This window comes from Camelina sativa, chromosome 5 (assembly GCF_030686135.1).
Source record: "Camelina sativa cultivar CO46 ecotype springtype chromosome 5, ASM3068613v1".
Taxonomy (NCBI): domain Eukaryota; kingdom Viridiplantae; phylum Streptophyta; class Magnoliopsida; order Brassicales; family Brassicaceae; genus Camelina; species Camelina sativa.
Window position 1 is genome coordinate 7,831,778 of NC_141884.1, and position 23,247 is coordinate 7,855,024.

The following is a 23,247-nucleotide window of genomic DNA, read 5'->3' on the forward strand; positions in this document are numbered from 1 at the left end:
TCTTTACTCTGAAAACTATAACTAAAGTCCTATAAAGCAAAAGATTTTTGAGTTCTCTGTTCTGTGAATGTGATACAGAATTACAAACTTAGTATCAGAATACGTATAAATACGATTGCTGTGTAAAACGTTACGTTTCAGTAAGCGACAGAGAAAAGCATCTCCTTTCAATCTGGAGTCAACACAGCAGCCACAAGAAGATTCAAGTCTCTCGGCAATGGCATCACACGACCACCATCATCATCACAGTCATGAGCAAGGCCACGAGTTCGTGTCTTTCATTGATTTTATCTGTAAAGTTTTGATCTTTCATTCGATTTATTCCCCCCTAATCTGTTTATAACTTGTGTCAAGTAGCAAATCAGATGGCGGCGATGGGAAGACGTCGTGGGTGGGTAAGGACGGAAGGGTGTTCCATAGCCACGATGGACTTGCACCGCACTCACACGAACCAATCTACTCTCCTGGCTACTTCAGTCGCCGGGCTCCTCCCCTTAACGACCGTAACTTCTCTGAGAGAGCTTTTACCGTCGGTATTGGCGGTCCCGTTGGCACTGGGTAATGTTTTCAGATTGACTGCTTGATTTTGTGATTTGGTATCATAACAAATAACAATCTCTCTTGGTTAAACTATTGAATCTATGATATTGTTTTTAGATGGATCACAAATTTGTCATGTTTTGCACAAAAGTGTCAGCCTTTTTGTCTAAATGTTTATTGGAGTTTTTGGTTTTGTTCACTCAGGAAAACGGCATTGATGCTTGCTCTTTGTAGATTCTTGAGAGACAAATATAGTCTTGCTGCTGTGAGTATTACTATCAGCTGCAAATCTTCTGATTTATTAGTGAGATTGTTTCCTTGATCTCCAAAAACAAAGATGTTGATGTTGACAATGGTGTAGGTGACAAATGATATATTTACGAAAGAGGATGGTGAGTTTCTGGTGAAGAATGGAGCTCTTCCTGAGGAAAGGATTAGAGCTGTTGAAACCGGTGGATGTCCACACGCTGCCATCCGTGAAGATATCAGTATCAACTTGGGTCCTCTTGAGGAGTTATCTAACTTATTCAAAGCTGATTTGCTTCTTTGTGAATCCGGTGGAGGTGAGGTTTCATTTCTTTTACCTGCTTTTGTTTTCTCAGTTCTTGATATTTTATCTGTTCCTTATGTAAGTTTCTTTATCCCAAAAGATTCAATGAGATTCAATAGGATTAGTGTTGTCTTTGCAGATAACTTAGCTGCTAATTTCAGCAGAGAACTTGCTGACTATATCATCTACATCATCGATGTATCCGCTGGTGATAAAATACCCCGTAAAGGTGGCCCTGGAATCACTCAAGCTGATCTTCTGGTGCACTTATGCTGCTTCAACTCTTAATATTACATACTTGTTTGAAGTCAATAGTAGTGTGAAGGAATCTCTTGTTGTTTTTTCCAACTGCAGGTGATAAACAAGACAGACCTTGCAGCAGCTGTTGGGGCTGACTTATCTGTTATGGAAAGGGATGCGCTACGCATGCGTGATGGAGGGCCATTTGTCTTTGCTCAGGTTAGCCATCTTCAGAAATAGGTTTAATCACTTACAAAGGAGTCATCTTCGATTACTAAACATTTCCAGGTGAAACATGGGCTTGGGGTCGAGGAAATCGTGAACCATGTCATGCACTCATGGGAACATGCAACCGGGAAGAAGCGCCAGTGATGAGTTCTTAAGACCCAAAATGGATAAGACATAAATCTGAATAAATCTGAATGGAACTCTCTCATTTTGTCTTGAACTCGGTTTATGCGCAATTGTATCTGTTTGTTGTACTCAAGACATAAGAGAAATAAAGGTTTTGAGCATGAGACTCATTACATAGTATGATTGATTTGTATTCTAGTTAACGTCCTTTAACAGAGGCAAAGAGATCTTTATAGGAGCGTTTTGGAGCTTCAGCACGAGCAACTATCTCCACAACCTTGAAAGATGATTCCTCGTTAAGCAAAGCTTCCACAGCAACTTCTGCGACCAGGTCTCTGGATATGCTCCCTTCATACATAGTATCCTACAAAAATCAAAGGTCAGATCTTTATCAGTTCTAGCACAACAACAAATGAAACAAAGATCAAGACTGTCTTTTACCTCTGGCTCCATGACAACATTGCCAGTTGGAGGATCGTTTTTAAGACCACCGGGTCTGACTATAGTATAGTTGATGCCAGAGCTTTTAATATACTTCTCAGCTTGAAGCTTAGCGACCAGAGTTAGTCCAAAGAGGTTAAGGAAGATGTAAGCAGGGTTCAGTATCTGTCCCATTGCAGCTCCATTCACCAAGATTGAGCTTATAAGAACAAACCTTTCCACTCCTTGTTTACGGCAAGCATCCACAAGATTCACTGTCCCGAAGTTATCGACTTTCCAAGGAGTGAAGATATCAAACCCGGGACGAAACCCTGTAGCACAAATCACAGCCTGAGAATCATCACCTATAGCTTCAGCTAGCTTCTCAGGACCTTCTGTCACGTCTGCTCTAACCTAGAAGAGAAATCACAGAGCAGTTGTGTGAGAGACTTGACAACGAGAAAACATCGGATTAAGAGACCAAGAACATACGATCTGAAGAGAAGGGTCCTCTTTGAAAGATGATTTAGCCTTCTCTACGTCACGAACACCAGCTTTGACGGCAAAGCCACGGGACAACAACTGCTCCACAATCCTCTTCCCGGTATTTCCAGTAGCTCCAGCGACAAACACTTTCTTTGTCTTAACTTCTTCTTTACTTGCTTCACCTCTTTCCATCTGAGACACACACAAAGCAAAGCCAATTACAGAATTGGGGATATCATGAACCAAATACAAGATTCTAGCAAATACATAGAGAATGAGACGGTATTGAAAAAAAATCAAACCTTGATGGAAGTGAAGGAACGAAAAGAGTTGTTCTTGGTGAAGAAGCGAGAAGACTGAGAGAAGAAGACAGCTGAGGAATGTCTGAGAAGCAAAGATGTTGCCATCGAATGTGTTGTTCTCCCCACCACAAACGTTAACTTTGTTAAATTGTGAAATTTTTTATTCTTTGCTTTTTTTTGTTGATTAGATTAGGCCACATAGCATATTTGTCACATACACAATTACGGAAAACCCCCTCCCCCAAGAGGCAGCAGCGAAGCGAACGTTCGATTCCGAGAAAGAGAGAGAAAATGACGAAGAAAGCTCCCAATTCAGGGTTATCGCGGCCTTTGTCTCCGTCGTGCAGTGGAGGATCTACTCGGTAAGTTTCTTGTATGGCGTAGGTATAGGTTACAGAAACAAAGTTTTGGTTTTTACCTGGTTCTGCTTTGATTCCTCTGTTTAGGGTTTAAGGGTTCTGCTTAGTCTCTCTTGTGATTACTGATTAAGTGATTAGGTAGGGAATTTGGATCAAACTGAGATGAAATTTGTGAGCTTTATGCTATTAGGGTGAGAAGAATTAGGGTGAGAGGATGGATGTTAGACTTTTATTAATTTGCGTTGTGAATTTTGTTTTACAGGAACGTAGAGTTAGCTGTGAAGTCAAGTGAAAGTGTGAGAAGGTCTAAAAGACTGAGACTTAAGCCTTTGAGAAAGCCAAGTATAAGCCAGAAGAAGAAACCTGTTAAACTTCGTTCCAAGATGCCTAAGAAACCTCCCACTGCTTTCTTTTATTTCTTGTAGGTACTCATATGATTGCAAATTGTGTTGTCTATTAGATTTTAAGCTCAGCTGAACTTCCAGGGAGTCCTCTCTTAAGGGGAAGTTTGTCTGTGAATTTTTGCCACTGGTCTTTAGGATGAGATTACTTGTGTTGTTGTTATGTGTTACGCTTAGAAAACATACAAAGAAACATATGTTGTATGCATTTTCCTCATACTGCGTTATGTTTTTGGTTCCATAGGGAGGATTTCCGGAAGCAATATCAAGAGCAGAATCCGGAGGTCAAGTGCATGCGCGAGGTTGTAAAGAATTACTTTCTTGTATTCAAAAGTAAAAAATTGATATGATAATATTCACTTTGGTTCGGTTGCTGAATCTGTTATAATATTCAGATTGGGAAGACATGTGGAGAGAAATGGAAAACAATGACATACGAGGTAACATAGGTTTTGCTCTTGTGTCCCAGATACTTTATTGTCTCTTGGAGTTTGCCAACATACTTAGCTCTCTGTCATCCTCTAAGAGTTTCCTCAATAACATTTGTTAGAATGATATGTGAATGCATGGAAATGGAATCTGAAATATTGTGAGGATAAGTAATGATTACATGTTTAGAGTATATAGAGGTTTAGATATGCTTCTGATCTGGGTCGGCTGTTGCCATATTGCAATTCACACTCTGTATTTTTCTTCTTCTTTTGGCGAACAATATCAAATATCTCATTCTTTTTCTTCTTGCTACTCGAATGATGTTTAGCTGGTTGAGACTGGATCGAAGTTTTTTATTCATAGATTGTTTGTTCCTCTACTGTTTTGTAGGAAAAGGTAAAGTATTATGATATAGCCACTGTGAAGAGGGAAGAGTTTCACCGAGAAATGACAGAATATAACAAGAGAATGGTACCCATGATTCATTTACCTTATGTTTTTGGTTAATATTTATTCACCTCAGTATCCCATTTTGATGCGGTGGTCAAACTCAAACATCAGACTGAGCTTTTCATTTTACTGTTTATTTATGCAGGAATTAGGTGAACACGATGAATCAGAGACTGACTCAGATTATTCTTAATAGATTAGTTTTTAGTTATTAGAAAACATTGTTCTAAGCCTTCTTCTAGGATGGGTGGTTTGTATATTTGACATTTAGAAGTTTCTGTTTCGTTGAGACCATTCCCTGATACTCGTTCTTATGTGGACTACACTTGGAGATCAATGAAAACTAATCTGTTTCTTGAAAAAGATGTTCAAGTTTTGATAAGTACACTTGAGATTAATACAGACAAATTCGCAGGTACTTTTCGATTTTCTCTGTTACAATCATTTGATATCAAATCGAAAGTCACACCCCATAGAAGAGATGACGAGAACTTTACACCAACAATATCTTTCATGTTAGTAACATCTGTAGGCTGCTACAAAAATAGAATGTAACTTTAAACAAGTCGCTCTACTTATGATTTATCGTTGGAGAGAATTACGAGACTAGACGAAGCCTGAATGCGACTGGCGTCACCTTCGATCCTATCATGGACTGTCTCGAGCTTGTCTTTGTATTCATTGAGTTCCTCGAGAGTAAGCGCCTCGATGGACTTCTTGAATCTCCCATCCCCAGCAGATTCAAGCTTCTCCTGAGCCTTTTCGCCTCGTTTCTTCTCAGCTTCAATCTCTAGGTTGAGCTTATCAAGACGTTCACTCATCTTCTTCAGTTTAGGTCTAGTACGACCTCTTCCTTGTTCATCGCCACTATCTGAATCATCATCATCATCATATTCCCTCAAGAATCGCTCTGCAACAGAATCAAGATCCGGTTTCCCGTAGGAGAAAGGCTTGCCCCCTGGTGAAAAGACAACAATACCTATCTCAGCGTTGCACAGCGTGGCTAACTCGCTCGCCTTCTTGAACAAACCAGTCCTCCGTTTTGAAAAGGTAACCTGTCTTGTGTTCATGTCTTGAACCATCTCCATCTTGATCTTTCTCCGACCCATTTGTTTGTTAAACGGTAAGAATAAAGGGAGAGAGAGACTTTTTTTTTTTTTTTGGCTGTGAAAGAAAGTGAATACGTTGGTGAAGAAGAAGATTTTGTGACTTGATCTTGTAATGGAGGTGAAGAATTTTCGTGGAGCCTAACAAGAGTATCATATATAGAGTAATGGAGGAGTAGAATACACAAGAATGCATTTTTAGCAAGTTTTAATTGAAAATCTTGAATTACCTTATATGTGCATTGAATAGTTTCTAATTGTATATTCAAAGCATTCAAGAATATTTAAAAATTTTCAATTTTTTTCTTACTATCGAATAGTTTCTAATTGTGTATTCAAACATCCATGGACCTTCAACCATGGCCCTTCAAAACATAGACAAAATATGGGATTCATTACCTTATAAAGAATAGAATGTCATAAATTTAGAAAGAAATTCTTTTTGTTTTAATTGACAGCTAATTAGTTTTTTTTTATATGTAATTGAAAGAAATTCAAATTTACAATTTTTATTATATTCTGGTCGTTATTCTTTGTATTGATTTTTTTTTTGTGGACTCTTTTTTAATGTTAGAATCCCGCGGTAAATCGCGGAACAATTTTTTAATAATTATTTTTTTAGCAAGTTAAAAGCATCTAGAATATTTAAATTATAAATGCTAATTTCTTTTATAATTATTTTAATATATTTTTGAATATTACAAATAGTAACTTCAAATTTTAATATTTATTCAAATGACAAATATTTAATTATGTAAATCTTATAAATAATATGTTATTTTGCCTAATGTACTTTCGAATTAATAATAGGAGGATGACCAAGTGAACGTGTGAATTGGTTTGTCTTAATATCATTGTTGTATTCAAGAAAAAAAAAAAGGTTGTGGACCGCAGCTTTGTTAGGGCTAAAGTAATATATTACTTTGAGATTTTACAAATCTATAATTTCGAAGAAATTTTACAAACTAGAAAGATAGATTTGATAGAACTTCTATGAATGTAGTACTGATATTATTTTTTAAATATCAAGTTGATCGAAGTTTTAAATTATATGATACTAGTTTGGGCTATTTTACTACAATTTTTCAAAAGAAAGTAAATCCATTGTGCGTAGAAAAAAAAAAAAGAGTAAATCCATTGAAATTTATAAAGTGAACCAGTTTTTCTGATTAGGAGGAAAACCAATAAAATCTCTATTATCTAACCTTTCGGAGCAAGTGGAAGAAAAGAAACTGATATCCTACTATTGTATTCCTCAAATCTCAAAGAGACGTCGAATATGTTTTGAAAAGATAATAGAGTTACATATTACCCTTAAAAAGACACACTGAGGACATGAGGACCAAAGGTTTGTGAGGATATTACCTCAACATGATGTATGACTTATGAGTATAGTCACCTTTAAAGGTTGACCATGAGACCTCAAATGCTTTCAAGACTCCGAATCACATTATCAAAGTCTTTGACAATTTTCTTACAATTAATGAAATGTAATGTAAGATCAATGAATTAGGTCAGAGTATGCTGTTGCACAGTAGTAAGTGACTGGTCCATCAATATCATAAAGCTTCTTAAATAATTCACACTTACAAGGTAATTTACAAGAGATAAAATCAGCATCATATTTTCAAGTTTCAACAAACCAGAGACACACAACTCGATCACAAACTAAATTCACTTTCCGGGGACGAAGTTGGTGGCGAAGGCCCATGCGTTGTTGTTGACTGGATCAGCCAAGTGGTCAGCGAGGTTCTCCAATGGCCCCTTTCCGGTGACAATGGCTTGAACAAAGAATCCAAACATAGAGAACATAGCCAACCTTCCGTTCTTGAGCTCCTTCACCTTCAACTCCGCGAAAGCCTCGGGGTCAGTAGCGAGTCCCAATGGGTCGAAGCTGCCACCTGGGTAAAGTAAGTCCTCTGCTTCTCCCAACGGACCATCTCCGGCGACTCTGTAGCCTTCGACAGCTCCCATGAGGATCACTTGAGTAGCCCAAATGGCTAAGATGCTCTGAGCATGGACCAAGCTCGGGTTGCCCAAGTAGTCCAATCCTCCGTCGCTGAAGATCTGTGAACCGGCCTTAAACCAAACCGCTTCTCCAAACTTCACTCCGTTCCGAGACAATAGCTCAGGGAAAACGCATCCTAGGGCTCCGAGCATTGCCCATCTGCTGTGAATAACTTCTAGCTCGCGGTTCCTTGCAAAGGTCTCTGGGTCAGCGGATAGACCGGCGGTGTCCCATCCATAGTCACCGGGGAACTCTCCAGTGAGGTAGCTTGGTGGCTCGCCGGAGAACGGACCCAAGTACTTGACTCGGTCGGATCCGTACCATGGGCTGCCGGATGGACCTGTAGGTTTGGAGGCTTTGCGCATGGTGACTCGGCCAGTTCCAAAAACTTCAGAGGCCGCGGGAGATAGCTTAACGGCCTTTCCAGCCAAAGCTGGAGAGGAGAGAGCCATTGTAGAGGCGGCCATTGCAGTTAAGAGTGTGGTACAAGTAAAAGGTTCTTAGGGCATGTGCATCGGTTAGGACAGAAATTTGGTCCTTCAATTATTTTATTCTTATTTTGAGAATTTCTTAAGTTTTGTATAGCATTGGTGTCCTTAAGAGTATGGTCCTTCATAATATTTTTAATTAAAAAAATTAATTATTTAAATAAATATGTAAAAACATATTAAAGTTTTAATTTAAATAAAATATATAACATTGAAATTAAAAACATAAAAAAAAATACAAAATTACAAAAACTTGAAAAAACAAAAAATACAATTAAAACATGAAAGTAACAATCTTCCAAGTAGTTACAATCTTCCGAAGGTTTTTGGCTTCTTGACATGTTTCCATGAGAAGCTTACTGTCATGAGACCTATACCATCAACTGAAAATGCCATGTGAGCCTCAGACGGAGAAGATTCTTCCTTGTAGGTTGTTGTATGATCATCCCCAACCAAATCAAAGACAGATAACTCTGAAAACCATTTTATAATGTATCAACTAAAATGTCGAGACTTGCATATGGCCTAAATTCGGATAAGCAAACAGTGAAAAGTGGTGATCGGGAAGTAAAACCAGAATGAAACACACCTATCTAGATGTTATATATGGTAAAAAGGAATGAAAACGGAATACAGTAAACCTCTGTACTTTCTAGATATTAACACAATAGTCAATACAAAGTTATAGTGATTACTTACTCCGCTCTGTGCCATCTAACAGATCCGTTGTGGTGTTTGCTTTCTTGAATTCATTTGTCTGGTTGTCAGGGAGACTAAAAGAAGTCCTGTAAGACAGTGAAGCATCCATAACATCCGTTGTGGTGTTGCATTCAGGAGTAGCGGTTGACAAGTTGAGCAAATTGAGAATATCCATAGAGTGGTGTTCTCTTGGGTGTTGATTACTACTGTTTATATCGTTAGGACATCTCTCAGACCCAACTGTGAGCTGCTGATGCTGTTGCTGTCTCCTCTGCTCAAAGTATTGCTTTTGCCTTCAGGTTCAACAAAGATAAGATCAATAATGTGTGCACTAGATGTCAACCAAATCATCAATACTGAAAAATAATCTTTACAATAGAGAAAGAAAGAGCTTACATACCTCTTCTTCACTGACGTGTGTGACTGAATGCCGCAAGAGATCCCCAGAAAAAAACGATAACAAGTCAGAAATTGAAACAAATTCTAAGATAACTAAGCTATCATCTTATAACACAATTTATAATGGATCTCTAAAAGGATAAAGCAGAAGTCACTCACAGCAGCCACTTTACGCCTCGATCCTCCCATCCATTGCAACATTCTTAGGATCCCGAATTCACTAACTCCGCAGCTACAGGGGTACTATACAATTCAACCTCTATACTAATGAGTAAAAACAATCACGAATCAGAAGAAGAATAAAATACCATGGGAATAGAGGGAGAGGAGGATCTAAATCGGCGTCTTCTAACAGAGAGAAGCGGAGAAGAAGAAGAAGAATGAGATTGGGAAGAACACGAAGTAGAGGAAGAGGAACGACGGCGATAGAATTTAGGGTTATCGGATCGGAACGGAGAAGGTAGCGATGTTGTTGTAAGAGGTAACAGAAGCTTCAAATCTAGAGCCGAACTCATCTCCACCAACCAAGTAAAGCTTTGCCTTTGATTCAGCCAATTTTCAAGCAGATCGCCCTTCGGAAGAAGAATCGCCGTCGAGAGAGAAAGAGTAAAGAAAGAAAAAGGAAAAGAACACAAATGACTTGAGACCCTACCCAAACGCCAACATTCAATAACATGCCGCCACGTGTTAGGACGGACTAACCAAAATACGTCCCAATTCTAGGTACGTTTCTTCCATTTTTCATTCTTTTTGATTTAAATTTAAAATTTTTATTAGGTGGGACGGTGTCAATATACGCTAATGCACATGCCCTTAGGTAAGTTGTGATGAATTGGTTGGTTCTGTTACGGTGATGTCTTAGGGTATTTATAATGTGAAAAATGAAAATTTGAAACTCGAGTATTCAAGTTGCTTATCTCGGGTTATCATCAAGGTCTTGATTCCTATTGGTTGTTGACATTTTTGAGCTTAGATTTCTTTGTCTTACAAAATTGGCATCAGTGTGGGTCTTGTTTGGTGGTTCGGAATTGAGTTGTGTGTTAGAGATATCTCGTAGAGTTGTGTTAGCATATTGAAGTACCCATTGAAAGTGTGCCACGTGTCAGTCTGACGTGTTTCTATCTATTTCGAATCGTATCTCAAGGTACACGTCATTTTTATGATTCTTTTTATAAATTGGTATTATTTTGGAAATATATCCATTTTATAGTTGGAAAATAATACTCAAAGTTGCCAGTGGGCATATGACAAGTGTCTCCATTGCAGCTAATAAGAATCTAGCAAAAATAAGCTTATGGATTAGAGAGTGACACATAGGACAAGATAAAGACAAACCCAAAATCTCATGAGCCAATCAGTAAACAGATACAGATACTTCACAGATAACAAACCTTACTCTCAAGATTGCTATAAAGTTAACCTATACGCCAACCATTTCCAATCACTCTCACCCAGTCACAAAAAAAAAAAAACACAAAAAACAAAAAAGAAGAAATGGCTTCCTCAACCATGGCTCTGTCCTCCCCTGCCTTCGCCGGAAAGGCTGTGAAGCCCGCGGTATCAGACGTCCTCGGAACCGGCCGTGTGACCATGAGGAAGACTGTTGCCAAGCCAAAGGGTCCATCAGGCAGCCCATGGTACGGATCTGACCGAGTCAAGTACTTGGGTCCGTTCTCAGGTGAGCCACCAAGCTACCTTACCGGAGAGTTCCCAGGTGACTATGGATGGGACACCGCCGGTTTATCCGCTGATCCAGAGACCTTCGCCAGGAACCGTGAGCTAGAAGTCATCCACAGCAGATGGGCCATGCTCGGAGCCCTAGGCTGCGTTTTCCCTGAGCTTTTGGCTAGGAACGGAGTGAAGTTCGGAGAAGCTGTTTGGTTCAAGGCCGGTTCCCAGATCTTCAGCGACGGAGGATTGGACTACTTGGGCAACCCCAGCTTGGTCCACGCTCAGAGCATCTTAGCCATCTGGGCCACTCAGGTTATCCTCATGGGAGCTGTTGAAGGCTACAGAGTTGCCGGAGATGGCCCCTTGGGAGAAGCCGAGGACTTGCTTTACCCAGGTGGCAGCTTCGACCCATTGGGTCTTGCTACTGACCCCGAAGCTTTCGCAGAGTTGAAGGTTAAGGAGCTCAAGAACGGAAGGTTGGCTATGTTCTCCATGTTTGGATTCTTCGTTCAAGCCATCGTAACCGGAAAGGGACCATTGGAGAACCTCGCCGACCATTTGGCTGACCCAGTCAACAACAACGCATGGGCCTTCGCCACCAACTTCGTCCCCGGAAAGTGAGCGAGATAAGCTTGTTATGTGAATGAGAGCAGAGAAAGAGAGTTTGTTTGTGATGTTTCCTATGTAAAAATTTGTGAAATTTCCATTGTCGTATCTTTTGTATGATTTATCAGAAATCGAAGCTCTTTTTCTCTATCTGTGTTGGTGTTTTATCTAAAGACTCAATTGAATTGAACCCATTCTTGTAAAATTCACGCAATTGCAGATGATATATGTTCTGTATTTGGACAATCTACCAAACAAACACGGAGAAACGAAAGGCAAATGAAACTATATATTAGAAACTTGTAGCAAAATTACAACAGAGATAAGAGAGAAAACAAACAAGTGGCCCTAAGATGATGCCGTCGAAGTGCGAGAAGATGCTTCACTCTTTCTGAAGCTCCCCTGGTTCTAATTATATCCAAAAGATACTTCACTTGGCAAGCTTCAAAAAAATACTGATCTTTGAAAACAAATTTTTATTCTCGAGATATGAGATATGAGACGTGTGTTGTAACTATTTTAGCAAGTTTGACATAGAAACATCTGTGCAGCTTGCTTTCGACATGTTTATAGTCCCTCCTGTAAAATGTAAAATGTAAAATGGTTCTAGCATGTTAATCGGGAGTTGTATCTCTTCTTCCTAAGCGAGCACATTCCAATATCACACAATGATTGCAAGACCAGGAGGAGTAAAGGACTTACATGGTTAGTGTGGGATCTGGAGAAGAATGAGAGCAGTTAAATATAAACAGAAGGAGATGGCAGCTCCAGCGAGGACATTGTGGAGCAGTCTCTTGTCGTCTTTTGTAGGTATGAAAACGGACTTTAATGTATTCGTAAGCTCGAATAGTCGGTGAGACACCTGAAGAAAGAGAACGTATTACAATCTATATAACGTAGAGAGGATAAAGGGTGTTTATTCATGGATTCTACTATTGCTTTACCAAGACATAGATGGCCGTAACGAGCATGAAGTTGAGCATTGGGTATTCTGGAATGATGCATAATAGCCACTTAGGCTGTCCATTAGGCACATTTGATCTGCAGCACATGAAAATTTCATCAGTAAATTATTGAGATAAATGGTTTCTTGCCTATTTACTTGGGAGAAAGGAAACAGTTTCTCGCCGACCTTAACCAGATGTGAAACTGAGAAATATAAGTCTCCAGTGTAATCTTTCCGAGCCACCTAAGAAAAACATGACAGTTGGATCTTATTAGAGACATTTCCAGAATAAACATCAAGATTGGTTGAAATGGACCACGAGTAAGACACTTACGCAAATAGTGTCATGGAGAAATTTCGTAGCTGTTGTGTGGAATTTCGCAGACAGATGTAGACACTGAGACAACAGAATCCAAGCTAAAGTCAGAATCCAAAATGGATTACTATCTCAAGATTTGATGTTTTAGGTGACAGAAAAGGGTTTTGATACTAACGTTATTGGAATCCATGACGTATAGGGATGATATTTGTTGTATGTAACCTTGTCAAGCTTGTAGATGTATTCATACCATAGGTAACCAACCTGAACAAGTATAAGGGATAGCTTGGGCATCAGAATAATATCAAATACCAACGTGGGCATCAGAATAATATCAAATACATCAAATCCATAAGCCAGGGAGAAGCCAAACTCACAAATGAGGAAATCGCAATTATGCTTGTCTTTATCGACATCTTTCTCTTGGCATCACACTCCTCCAATTTCTCCATCCATCTCTCTACCTGAGATAGAAATGTCGAAAGATATTTAATGGTACATTCCATGAGATAGTATGACGAAACGACAGGGCCATAGGTTCAAGAGTTACAGTGGGATGGAAATAGGCATATATCATTCCAATGATCCATATGTAGCGGTCAAGTCCGGATCTGAAGTGCCATTCATGTAAAAGTGGTAGATCTGGCTTAGCTGGATCAGTGTATCCTGTAGTTATTTAAGAAAAAACTTAATGTTAATCAACATACAAGAACAGTAATCCCAATGACCAAGTGGCATCCAAATACAATGGCAGGAAAATTGTTTTAGCACGAGACAAATACACAGTCGACCATACCGAAATCAGAAAGATATGAGAAATGCCTGATACTTACCCAGTAAGAATGTTAGAGGACTCCAGAAAATCTCAAAAACTCCAGGAATCTCCCACATAACGATAACCACGAGAAAGCATGAAGCAATCTTCACAGCCATTACGGATGGTATTTCGTTATACCGACTGAAGATACCAAGGGCTCCATACACCATAAGAGTGAACAGAGTGTGCATTGGACAGATGTAGTATAACATATAATCATTGTTGAGAATAATGCAGCTAAACGCCACAAACAAGTTAAGGCGCCACATCATCTGAAAGAAGTAAAAGTTTTCATGAGCATCTTGAGTCATATAAAGAAACATATGCTTCTTAAGCTTATATCATGGTAAACTAATTCACTGTGGCAATTGAAACTGTTGATATGACCTGAGTGAATCGTGCTAGGGAGAAATCCTTCCTAATATAGTAGTAAGAGAAGTTCCCAAAACCAGTCATCCAGACGTAGGCGGCGATGAAGACCCTGATTGCGTTATATATCTCAGCCGCAGCAAAGTAATGATACATCAGAAATAAAACCTGCAAAGACACAAATCATAAATTAGCATGAAAAACAGTTGCAGAACAAAAACATCTAACCAAGAAGCTCGGATGTACTCTGCGAAGTAGAGGCAGAAAAAAATGAAAAGCTAACGGACACGTACTGAGAAAAGATGGAATCAGTTACCTGCATCCATCCCTTCCACTCTTCAGTCTGGTGACGATTAAGATACAGAATGGACTTTCCTGTTATCGGTGATTTGTCATTGTGTTTCTTCAAGGACGTCATGGCTGACACTATAATGAGAAGACAGTAGAGAAAGAGGAAAAGGTCGCGGTTGTAATTCTGCAAAATGGAAACAATATGAATAAGAATTGTCATCGTTGCAAAACCATTTTCAGACTGAGATGTAAGCTTTCTACCTTCAAACTATTTAGAGACATACTGTGAACTATACAAATAAATTGACTAAGATCTAAAGACCAACTGAAACTGAGAAAGAGAATTCCATCAGTTCAATTTAAAGGAGGTACCTTTTTAGACTCTCCAAGCAAGCTTGTTCGATCGCAAATATAAAAGTAAAAAAGAATCGCTCCAAACTCAGCCCTGATAGAGAAGCAATATTGGTCATGAGGGAGAATGATGATCAGCATAAATCCATTCTGATAAAAATTAAGGAACTTACATCGCTCTCAAGGTTGGTCGATTATCAATCAAGAAAGAGTCTTCCAGCGTCAGAAACCTACAAACGTAAATGGTTTAGTTTTATATGTAGAGACATCACTCAACTCAAAGGAACCAAAAAGAAGAAGACGAAATCACTAATAAACTTACCTAATCAAGTTTGCTTTGATAGGTGAGTTATAAAATTTTGCAGAAACAGATCTTGGAAGACCTCCTTCCAGTAAAACTGCTGCTTCATCTTCCTTGTTTTTCACCTCACACAGTTCAACCAAATTATTATCTGAATGACTGCAAAGAAAGAGGTACATAGATTAATTGACAAGTTAGGTACAAATAACAGGAGAGAGCCGTTTAGTTTAATTTATATTCCCGTATACATACACTTTAGAGTGCAATGAAGACCTCTTATACTCTAGAAACTCTGAGTATATCCATGCGATGAAGACAGGGATGACTCCGAGCAGAAACGAAACCTGCATTTAAAAAATTTGGTGGTCATCCAAACCAAATCTCTGGTGTGAAACATTTTCCAAATTCAAAGCTACTACATATGAACACAGTAACAGAATCTGATCACTCTACTAAACTGATCCAAAACTATTAATTAAATTACTCCACAGCCTAACGATGTTTAGTAGGAATCACATTCAAACTACAATACTATTTAATTCCAAATCTATGAATCCGTGGGAGAAAATTCCTAAAAAAGTAATGAAACTAAGAAGAAGACACTGAAGCTTGGATAATTATGAGATAGCGTACCTGACCAGGCGTAATTGGCTCAGAATCCGCCATTTTACTGGATCCACGAAGGGATCTTCAATCAAACACTGGGAAACCAAAGAGAAAAAAGATAGGGAAGAGGCAATGATAGTGACTCCCAACTTCACCGTCAGATCTAAGGTATCGAATTCGACCTCGAGAGATTAATAAGCCACAGGATCCGAAACCCTAGGAATAGAGCAGAATGGGAAGGAGCGAGCAAAGAAGAAGAAGAAGAAGAAGAAGAAGAGATCTGGAGTGAAGAAGGTATTGCTTCAAGGATGGAGAAAATGGCGGGTGCGACGTCGTTCTCTCTTGAAGCTCACCCGAACGGTTGTTGTAGTTTGGCGATGGCTCTTTTCTGGTCCGTTCAGTTTTTTTTTTTCCTTTTTCTTCTATTTTTTTTTTTTAGGAGATTACATTATTAATACAAACAAATACTATTTGATAATGGGAGATAAACATAATTATATAGATTTAAAGTGTATTTAATGACAATAAACCGAAGATTAAAGTTTGGTGACTGCGAATTATGTTGAGACATATTACTGTCAAATTCGAATTGATCATTATGGTCGTGTGTTTATTATACTTACCATATTAGCTAAACATGTTTTAGATTGTTGTAATTCGAACATAAAGCATTTTAAATCATCATATGTTAGTTACTAATGACAACATCAAGCACACCCATAGTCCAGTCCACACGTTACATAAGCATCATATGAAGCTTTTATCGGTTCATGTTCTTTTCGGTCTTCACGGAGCAATTACAACTCTCTTTCCTCCACTTTGGAAAGAGTCAGAGAAGACGAGTTATTACGTGACTTTTTCATACACATTAAATTATATGGAACAATAAAAGTCAAACTTCTCCTGCAAAATCATACCTTTCCCTTTTCATCTCTTCCACTAACAAACCAAACAACGAACCGAAATCTTCCCTATCACACTGTAAATAATCGCTTCCGGCAAGAAACTCCGTTATCTCACCGTCGATCGTAATCCAGCTGCATCCTGGTGTCTTAACGACGCCTCTGTCTCTCATCAACGCCCTCATCTTCGCAGACTCATCCCACATCTTCATATCAGCAAATACCTTTGAAGATATTACATAGTTTCCTGCGTTTTTCGCCTCCTTCATCTCCATCAACATCTTCATCGCCTTCTCTCTCACTGTAACATCTTTTCTCTTATGACAAGCTCCAAGTATCGCTGCTAACATGATCTCATCAGGCTTTCCAGGAAACCTCTCCATAAACTCCCAAGCCTCTTCTAACAGCCCCGCACGAGACAAGAGATCGATTATGTTTGTGTAATGCTCGATCTTTGGGACCAACCCGAACACAGAACTCATCTCATGGAAATATCGACATCCCTGATCGACCAAACCCGCGTGCACACAAGCAGAGAGCACTCCTATGAATGTAACATCACTTGGAGGAACTGACATTCGATCAAACAACAAAATAGCTTCTTTAGCGTGTCCTCGGTGAGCATAAGCGCTTATCATAGCGTTCCAAGTGGCTTCGTTTTTCACTGGCATGGCTTCAAATACTCTCAGAGCTTCCTCTATGCGTCCACATTTTCCGTACATGTCGACTAGTCCTGTAGCCACATAGATGTTATGTTGCAAGGCAACTTCTGAAGCGTATGTCTCAATTCGTTTGCCTAATTCAAAAGCTCCAACTGAACCACAAGCAGACAGAACTGTAGACAATGTTCCCGCATCTGGAGAAACTCCGGTTTTTTCCATCTCATCAAACAGTTTAAAAGCTTCACTTGACTTCCCATTTTGTGAATATCTGATAAAGAACAACCGAAACAGTCCAAATTCAGCTTTATAAACGAGTTAAAGAATCATACTTTATCTGGAATATAGTGTCGAACATTGACTTACACAGTGATCATAGCATTCCAAGCAACACGATCCTTGTTAACCATTTGATTAAAAACCCTTCTGGCAGAATCCAAATCACCGCATTTTCCATACATACTGACCAACTTAGATCCAAGAAACGTGCTTAACCCGATCTTCTTGGTGATGGTCATCTCCTCCAGCAATCTACCAGTTCTCAAATCCCCCAACTGTGCACAAGCACCCAACACACTCACCAACGTCCTCTCATCTGGTTCAAACCCTTCCTCCTCCATCTTCCTAAACAAATCCATAGCGTCTTTCGCGTGACCCGCTTCAGAATACCCAGAGATCATCGAGTTCCAAGACACCGTAACTCTCTCAGTAATTTCATCGAACACCTTCCGGGCATAACCCACTAAACCACACTTAGCATACATGATGATCAAAGAATGATTTATATGAACGTCTCTTTCAAACCCGACTTTGAACAACGACGAGTGTACAGATCTACCAACCCTTATCTCCTCAAGCTTCCCACAAGCGATGAAAACGAAATTATAAGTGAAATTATCAGGCTTTAACCCAGAAAGCCTCATGCGGCGATACAGAGACAGAGCAGCTCCGTGATCATGCCAAGTGTTGGTTAACCCACGGATCATGTAATTGAAAGAGTGGTTGTTGGGTTCTTTTGTGACGGATAAGAGAAAAGAAGCGTAACTTAAGTCTCCAAGCTCGACGGCCCTGGGGATCAAGAAATTGGGTTTCTCGACGGAGTGAAACGTCATCTGGGTTTGAATCTCTCGCAATTGGTTGAGGGAGATGCATTTTTTCAACAGGAATATAAAGTCCCTCTCAAGATCGCCGCGGCGTCGTGCTGCTTCCTCGAATTGTTTAGGTTTGAATTGAGAAATTTGGCGGCAAATGGAGAACGCTAGTTTCTCTGGTTTGATGAGCATTTGCAGTTAACTCACAACTGAGCCCGCCCATATGTGACAACTGAATAGTACAGGTTTAGGTTCTGTTTCGGATATGGGTCTGAGTTTAGGTTCGGATCCGGGTCTAAATAAGCTGCTTTGGTTTAAATGCTTTAAGTCACATATAATAAGCTTATGATTTGATCCCAGATAGTTTTAACATTTCATAAAATACAGTAAAACTTCTATAAAATTTTATTAATTATAGAAATTTTAATTTATCGATAAATTAATAATTATTAATTTATGAAGAGATTTTCTTATTTTCATAATTAAAAAAAATATTACAAATAAGATATTTTTGTTATTATTCACATTTTTAAAGAATTTTTTTAATCTATAATCTTAGCTATTATAATAGGACAAATATCAATTGTTTACTAGATTATCTAGGTAAAAATGATAATTGTTAGAAATTTAAAGTTTAGAAAAAATTGCTACTACTATCCTTCATGGTAATGCTGTAGTCGAAAAAGATATTACGGTACCTTTAGAACCAGTTACTAAAGAAGCAATTATCGCATATAGGACTCACTATAATTTTTGGATGTGATTTGAGATGATAACAATAAAAAAAATTAGAGATGAGCTCCAACAAGAATGCAAATTTAAAAATATGCAAAAAACAATAGAGTCATATGTCAGTAGATTTTCTTAGATAGGCAAACAACAATAGAGTCACTCATATCTCACTAGATTTTCTTACATATATATGTATATAAATATATTAGTTTATTTGATTATTAATTTATAATATTGGTGGGACCATATTTTTACATAAAATTTCCAGAAAAATTATTATATTATTATTTTATCAAAATGTGTTATTTTTTTCAAGTCCCGGTCCAATTTGGGACTAAAAATTTTATTAATTTATAGCGAGTATTAATTTAAAGAGTATTAATTTATAGAGGTTCTACTGTAATAATTCAACTCGCATTATCCTATGAGTAAGTTGCACAATAAGCAATTCTTTTATTAAGTTGGTGCATGTATGTTATCATATGTAAATCCTAAACCTACAAAACTGGAGACACACATAAAACAACAGGAAACCTAGCCGAAAGAACTAGAGCTGGTTTTGACTGTTTCTGAACACATAAAGTAACATTATCTATTGGGGCGTCGACATGTGTGTTTTTTGCTCACTAAAACCATCTGCTGCAATTCAGCAGTATTGAGCTTTTATTTTATTTAAAAGAAAACTATACACCAAATAAGCAATGATTATGCTTTAGCAAGTTGCTAAAAAGAGAAAAGTTTGACTTTTGTTCATTTTGTTTTCTTTCTTATTTGGTTTTTTGGTAGAAGACACTATAAAAGGCATAAACCTTATTATGATCTTCCAAACATCAATCAAAGCTTTACAGTCTTTTTCTTTCTTTCTATTTAGTTTGAGCAGACAAAATAACTAAAAGACAAATGGATGACATATCAGTGAGCAAAAGCAAATCAAGCAATCATGGGAATGTTGTTGTGCTCAACGTCCAAGATTCTTCTGTTGCAGACACTTCTAACAAAAAAGAGTCATCGTTCTCGCCATTGATCTCTGTTCATTTCTTGCAAAAGGTTAGTTTTTGTTATATAAAAACTGCTTAATTCACTCTTCAGAGCTTCTCTTTTAATCCATAGGCTTTTCAAGTTTTCGTGTTAACTGGTGAAATAATTTTGATCTGCAGCTTATAACAGAACTCGTGGGAACTTATTACCTGATATTTGCGGGTTGTGCCGCTATTGCTGTGAATGCTCAACACCACAATGTTGTGACTCTTGTGGGCATTGCACTGGTTTGGGGTATAGTGATTATGGTTCTTGTTTACTGTCTCGGCCACATCTCTGCACATTTCAATCCCGCTGTCACTCTTGCCTTAGCATCTTCCAAAAAATTCCCTCTGTATCAAGTCCCGGCCTACATAACTGTTCAAGTCATCGGATCAACCTTGGCCTCTGCGACTCTCCGTCTTCTTTTTAATCTGAACAACGATGTGTGCAGCAAGAAACATGATGTCTTCCTCGGGTCATCTCCTTCAGGGTCTGATCTTCAAGCATTCGTGATGGAGTTCATCATTACCGGCTTCCTCATGTTAGTCGTCTGTGCAGTCACAACCTCCAAGAGAACAGTAAGCAATAAACATGTCTTGATCAACTGATATAATATAAAGTTCAATCCTAACATTGATAAATCTTGCAGACTAGTGAACTAGAGGGGTTAATCATTGGGGCAGCCGTCACACTTAATGTTATCTTTGCCGGGTAATTTTCACTTTTCCCCCTCAATCTCTGCAACCTAAAATTCTTCAGTGCACGAAATTTTTGGCTAACCAAAATCCAAACATTCATTTTACAGAGAGGTGTCAGGAGCATCGATGAATCCAGCAAGAAGCATAGGGCCTGCACTAGTGTGGGGATGTTACAAAGGAATCTGGATATACTTGCTAGCTCCAACACTTGGTGCTGTCTCTGGGGCCTTGATTCATAAAATGTTAACGTCTATACAGAGCGCAGAGCCTGAGTTCTCCAAGACAGGGTCTTCTCATAAACGAGTTACAGATCTTCCTCTGTGATGATGTAGATAAATCTTTAAGGTCAATCCTCATTCTTGTATCTTCAAACCTGTTCACTGCTCCTCAATCTCATTGTAACTAATCATTATCAACACAAAATGGTTGTAAAGTAGAGCATATATATATGTGTAATGTGTAAGTACACTGTAAATAAACTGAGAAGTTTGTATCATTGTGACTTTCAAGAATAATTCAAGAACATAACTTAAAAGTCTATATTGACAATATGACAATATGACTTTGATTAGCAGACAAGATATTACAATTTTGATTGAGAAACGCTGTGGTACACTTGTGAAGAAGCTAAAGTTATAGTAAGTGTACATGAAATTACCGTTACAACAACCAGTCAACCACTGATTCATCTACATTCCACCATATCGTCAAGATTTGAGTTCATGTTGATGAAATGTGTTCTATCTCTTTATTGCGTTCTCTGGCTTGTTCTTGGGATGATAAACGGTCTGAAGCAAACCAAGGCCAAAAACAATTCCATAATGAACAAAATCATGCTGATCCAAACGAATAGAGTTCTCCTCCAGTTCCATAAGAACCTTTTGAAGAAAGGAAGTTCGGATTCAAGCAACAGAGACGCATCGTAAATCTCTGGAATACCTGCTCCAAGACGAAACTCTGCACGTTGTTCGATCATTATCTTCAAGCAAGCAGTAGTAATAATATCCTTTTCGACAAAGCCATTGAGCTTCAAGTTCAAGGTTTGGATTTCAGAGACATAGCCTGTGACAAGCGGAGCAATCTTTAGGAAAGTCTGGACAAGACGTATAGGCTCGCTTCTGAATCTTATCATACACGGTCGTCTTGAACTAGCAAGTATTTGACCACTCGCGGATAAAAAGTCCACCCGAAGCTGAAACATCCCAAGATTTTTATTGTACTCGGACTCAGGCAATGTCATTGAGACAGTGATTACTGTCTTATCCTTCAAGCCTCTGATCTTCTCGGTTTCGATACTCGAATCACAGGCCACACCAGCACATGAACTTATGGGCACATAAGCTTCTGGACTACTCTTGGTGTAATCAAAATTCAAGCTCTCTTTAATTACAAGTGGTTCATGAGCCAAATGAGTAATCACAACCCCACTAATCATAAACGCAGAGACCAACAAGGCAAACAACATGATCCCCACATAAACAGCCCACAATAAACCCCATGCTAACCTACGCACAACCTCCAACACAAGCTTATCATCTTCTAACCCTGAGTCACATAACTCTACAATCCTAGATACTAAAAAGCGTCTACCACGCCTCATTGTTCCATAAGGATCAGAAACAAAGCTCAAGCAGGTATGAATTAACAATGGAGGAAACTTTATAAAGCTAATCATCAAACTAACTTGAAACTCGATTGACCTGATCACTAGTCCTGTCAATGACCAATCCGTCGAAGTAGGTTCCGGTTCGACGTAAGACTCACCTCCTTCATCATTCAAGGTGGTTGCTGTAAACGGGTCAACCCGACCCGAATCAATTACTTCAAAGTCTTCTCCTTTTACCGGAAATGGGTCGATTAAGCTGCTTCCTGAGTCAGTTGCATCGGCATCGCTCTCAGTTGTTCCGAAATTTCCTAAAGAAAGCTCGTCATTGTCTCCGACGGTGCTCGGTTTCGCGGAAGATTCCAATGTAGCGGAAGAGTAAGAAGACGAATCCGTCGTATCCATAGCCAACCTTCGGCGGTGGAGATTTGCGGCGGGAGACGAATTGAGGCTTTCGTCTGATGATGATGATTCTGATTCCATTGATTACAACATGCAAAAGAACAAAACTTGATGATGAAGGAAAGCTTTCTAACTATAGCTCCTTAAAAAAGAGACAACACAAACCCTCCCTACACAGTCTCCTAAAAACAGCTTGATACCGTCGTGTTGTCGGCTTAAACCACGGTGGTTGCCTCTTCAGTTGGTGGGCTTTAATTGGGCCTGAACTTCGTTGTGGGCTCCTCACACGAGACTCTAAAGTTTTTGTAGTCTAAAATTTGTTGACATTTCGTTTAAGATTTTGGATTGCAATAGCAATGGAGATGGTTAGCGGGAAGAGATTAGTGCAAATTACAGGCTAGAGTAAGGATATTGTGTTGGACTTATTCACTTTACAGGTATAAGGGTCTTGTTCAAATGATCAAAGGTGGGAAGATGCTCGAAGGAGAGATTGAGAGATAGAAGAAGAACAGAGTATCCTAGAAGTCAGACCCTAAAATGTATACGAAGATGACTTGCACGTCAAGCCAATGTCAGGGACCTCAACGTTGTTTCCTTCAGCTTATGTTTGTCTCATCTGCTTACCTTCT

The 23,247-nt window shown here is 38.8% G+C and overlaps 10 protein-coding genes and 1 pseudogene across 11 annotated transcripts; 4 read left to right on the top strand and 7 right to left on the bottom strand.

Annotated features, from left to right (window-relative positions):
• Positions 1 to 89: 89 nt before the first annotated feature.
• LOC104786114 (urease accessory protein G) lies at positions 90 to 1,864 on the top strand. The gene is made up of 7 exons (XM_010511446.2): positions 90 to 267; positions 358 to 558; positions 745 to 805; positions 902 to 1,103; positions 1,230 to 1,351; positions 1,445 to 1,549; positions 1,619 to 1,864. The coding sequence occupies exons 1-7, from the start codon at positions 218 to 220 to the stop codon at positions 1,700 to 1,702; spliced, it is 825 nt and encodes a 274-aa protein (XP_010509748.1). The 5' UTR covers positions 90 to 217; the 3' UTR covers positions 1,703 to 1,864.
• LOC104786113 (uncharacterized protein At2g34460, chloroplastic) lies at positions 1,767 to 3,026 on the bottom strand. Its single transcript, XM_010511445.3, has 4 exons — positions 2,893 to 3,026; positions 2,597 to 2,782; positions 2,126 to 2,518; positions 1,767 to 2,048 (listed from the first exon to the last, which is right to left on the bottom strand). Exons 1-4 carry the CDS (start codon positions 2,995 to 2,997, stop codon positions 1,884 to 1,886), a joined length of 849 nt encoding a protein of 282 aa, XP_010509747.1. The 5' UTR covers positions 2,998 to 3,026; the 3' UTR covers positions 1,767 to 1,883.
• A 94-nt stretch (positions 3,027 to 3,120) lies between these two features.
• On the top strand, positions 3,121 to 4,897 carry LOC104786115 (high mobility group B protein 14). The gene is made up of 6 exons (XM_010511447.3): positions 3,121 to 3,254; positions 3,514 to 3,672; positions 3,897 to 3,954; positions 4,048 to 4,092; positions 4,475 to 4,555; positions 4,680 to 4,897. The coding sequence occupies exons 1-6, from the start codon at positions 3,184 to 3,186 to the stop codon at positions 4,725 to 4,727; spliced, it is 462 nt and encodes a 153-aa protein (XP_010509749.1). The 5' UTR covers positions 3,121 to 3,183; the 3' UTR covers positions 4,728 to 4,897.
• Positions 4,873 to 5,741, bottom strand: LOC147943383 (agamous-like MADS-box protein AGL29 pseudogene; annotated as a pseudogene). Its single transcript, XR_015598510.1, has one exon. The product of XR_015598510.1 is annotated as an agamous-like MADS-box protein AGL29 pseudogene (transcript).
• A 1,441-nt stretch (positions 5,742 to 7,182) lies between these two features.
• Positions 7,183 to 8,144, bottom strand: LOC104786117 (chlorophyll a-b binding protein 1, chloroplastic). The gene has a single exon (XM_010511449.3). It carries the CDS (start codon positions 8,113 to 8,115, stop codon positions 7,315 to 7,317), a length of 801 nt encoding a protein of 266 aa, XP_010509751.1. The 5' UTR covers positions 8,116 to 8,144; the 3' UTR covers positions 7,183 to 7,314.
• A 159-nt stretch (positions 8,145 to 8,303) lies between these two features.
• On the bottom strand, positions 8,304 to 10,246 carry LOC104786119 (uncharacterized). Its single transcript, XM_010511451.2, has 5 exons — positions 9,543 to 10,246; positions 9,394 to 9,466; positions 9,236 to 9,258; positions 8,836 to 9,128; positions 8,304 to 8,609 (listed from the first exon to the last, which is right to left on the bottom strand). The coding sequence occupies exons 2-5, from the start codon at positions 9,433 to 9,435 to the stop codon at positions 8,443 to 8,445; spliced, it is 525 nt and encodes a 174-aa protein (XP_010509753.2). The 5' UTR covers positions 9,436 to 9,466; positions 9,543 to 10,246; the 3' UTR covers positions 8,304 to 8,442.
• A 451-nt stretch (positions 10,247 to 10,697) lies between these two features.
• Positions 10,698 to 11,661, top strand: LOC104786121 (chlorophyll a-b binding protein 1, chloroplastic). The gene has a single exon (XM_010511454.3). It carries the CDS (start codon positions 10,729 to 10,731, stop codon positions 11,524 to 11,526), a length of 798 nt encoding a protein of 265 aa, XP_010509756.1. The 5' UTR covers positions 10,698 to 10,728; the 3' UTR covers positions 11,527 to 11,661.
• A 30-nt stretch (positions 11,662 to 11,691) lies between these two features.
• LOC104786122 (protein REDUCED WALL ACETYLATION 3) lies at positions 11,692 to 16,097 on the bottom strand. The gene is made up of 16 exons (XM_010511455.2): positions 15,539 to 16,097; positions 15,158 to 15,249; positions 14,927 to 15,064; positions 14,778 to 14,834; positions 14,626 to 14,698; positions 14,279 to 14,437; positions 13,981 to 14,130; positions 13,610 to 13,865; positions 13,327 to 13,442; positions 13,154 to 13,240; positions 12,952 to 13,040; positions 12,792 to 12,854; positions 12,644 to 12,700; positions 12,456 to 12,552; positions 12,214 to 12,373; positions 11,692 to 12,090 (listed from the first exon to the last, which is right to left on the bottom strand). Exons 1-15 carry the CDS (start codon positions 15,569 to 15,571, stop codon positions 12,218 to 12,220), a joined length of 1,623 nt encoding a protein of 540 aa, XP_010509757.1. The 5' UTR covers positions 15,572 to 16,097; the 3' UTR covers positions 11,692 to 12,090; positions 12,214 to 12,217.
• An 85-nt stretch (positions 16,098 to 16,182) lies between these two features.
• LOC104786123 (pentatricopeptide repeat-containing protein At2g34400) lies at positions 16,183 to 18,457 on the bottom strand. The gene is made up of 2 exons (XM_010511457.3): positions 17,439 to 18,457; positions 16,183 to 17,343 (listed from the first exon to the last, which is right to left on the bottom strand). The coding sequence occupies exons 1-2, from the start codon at positions 18,353 to 18,355 to the stop codon at positions 16,404 to 16,406; spliced, it is 1,857 nt and encodes a 618-aa protein (XP_010509759.1). The 5' UTR covers positions 18,356 to 18,457; the 3' UTR covers positions 16,183 to 16,403.
• A 1,191-nt stretch (positions 18,458 to 19,648) lies between these two features.
• LOC104786125 (aquaporin NIP2-1-like) lies at positions 19,649 to 21,109 on the top strand. The gene is made up of 4 exons (XM_010511459.3): positions 19,649 to 19,942; positions 20,053 to 20,493; positions 20,565 to 20,626; positions 20,721 to 21,109. The coding sequence occupies exons 1-4, from the start codon at positions 19,796 to 19,798 to the stop codon at positions 20,935 to 20,937; spliced, it is 867 nt and encodes a 288-aa protein (XP_010509761.1). The 5' UTR covers positions 19,649 to 19,795; the 3' UTR covers positions 20,938 to 21,109.
• Positions 21,040 to 22,802, bottom strand: LOC104786124 (seipin-3-like). Its single transcript, XM_087513328.1, has one exon. The coding sequence runs from the start codon at positions 22,697 to 22,699 to the stop codon at positions 21,362 to 21,364; it is 1,338 nt and encodes a 445-aa protein (XP_087369454.1). The 5' UTR covers positions 22,700 to 22,802; the 3' UTR covers positions 21,040 to 21,361.
• Between the last annotated feature and the right edge of the window lie 445 nt (positions 22,803 to 23,247).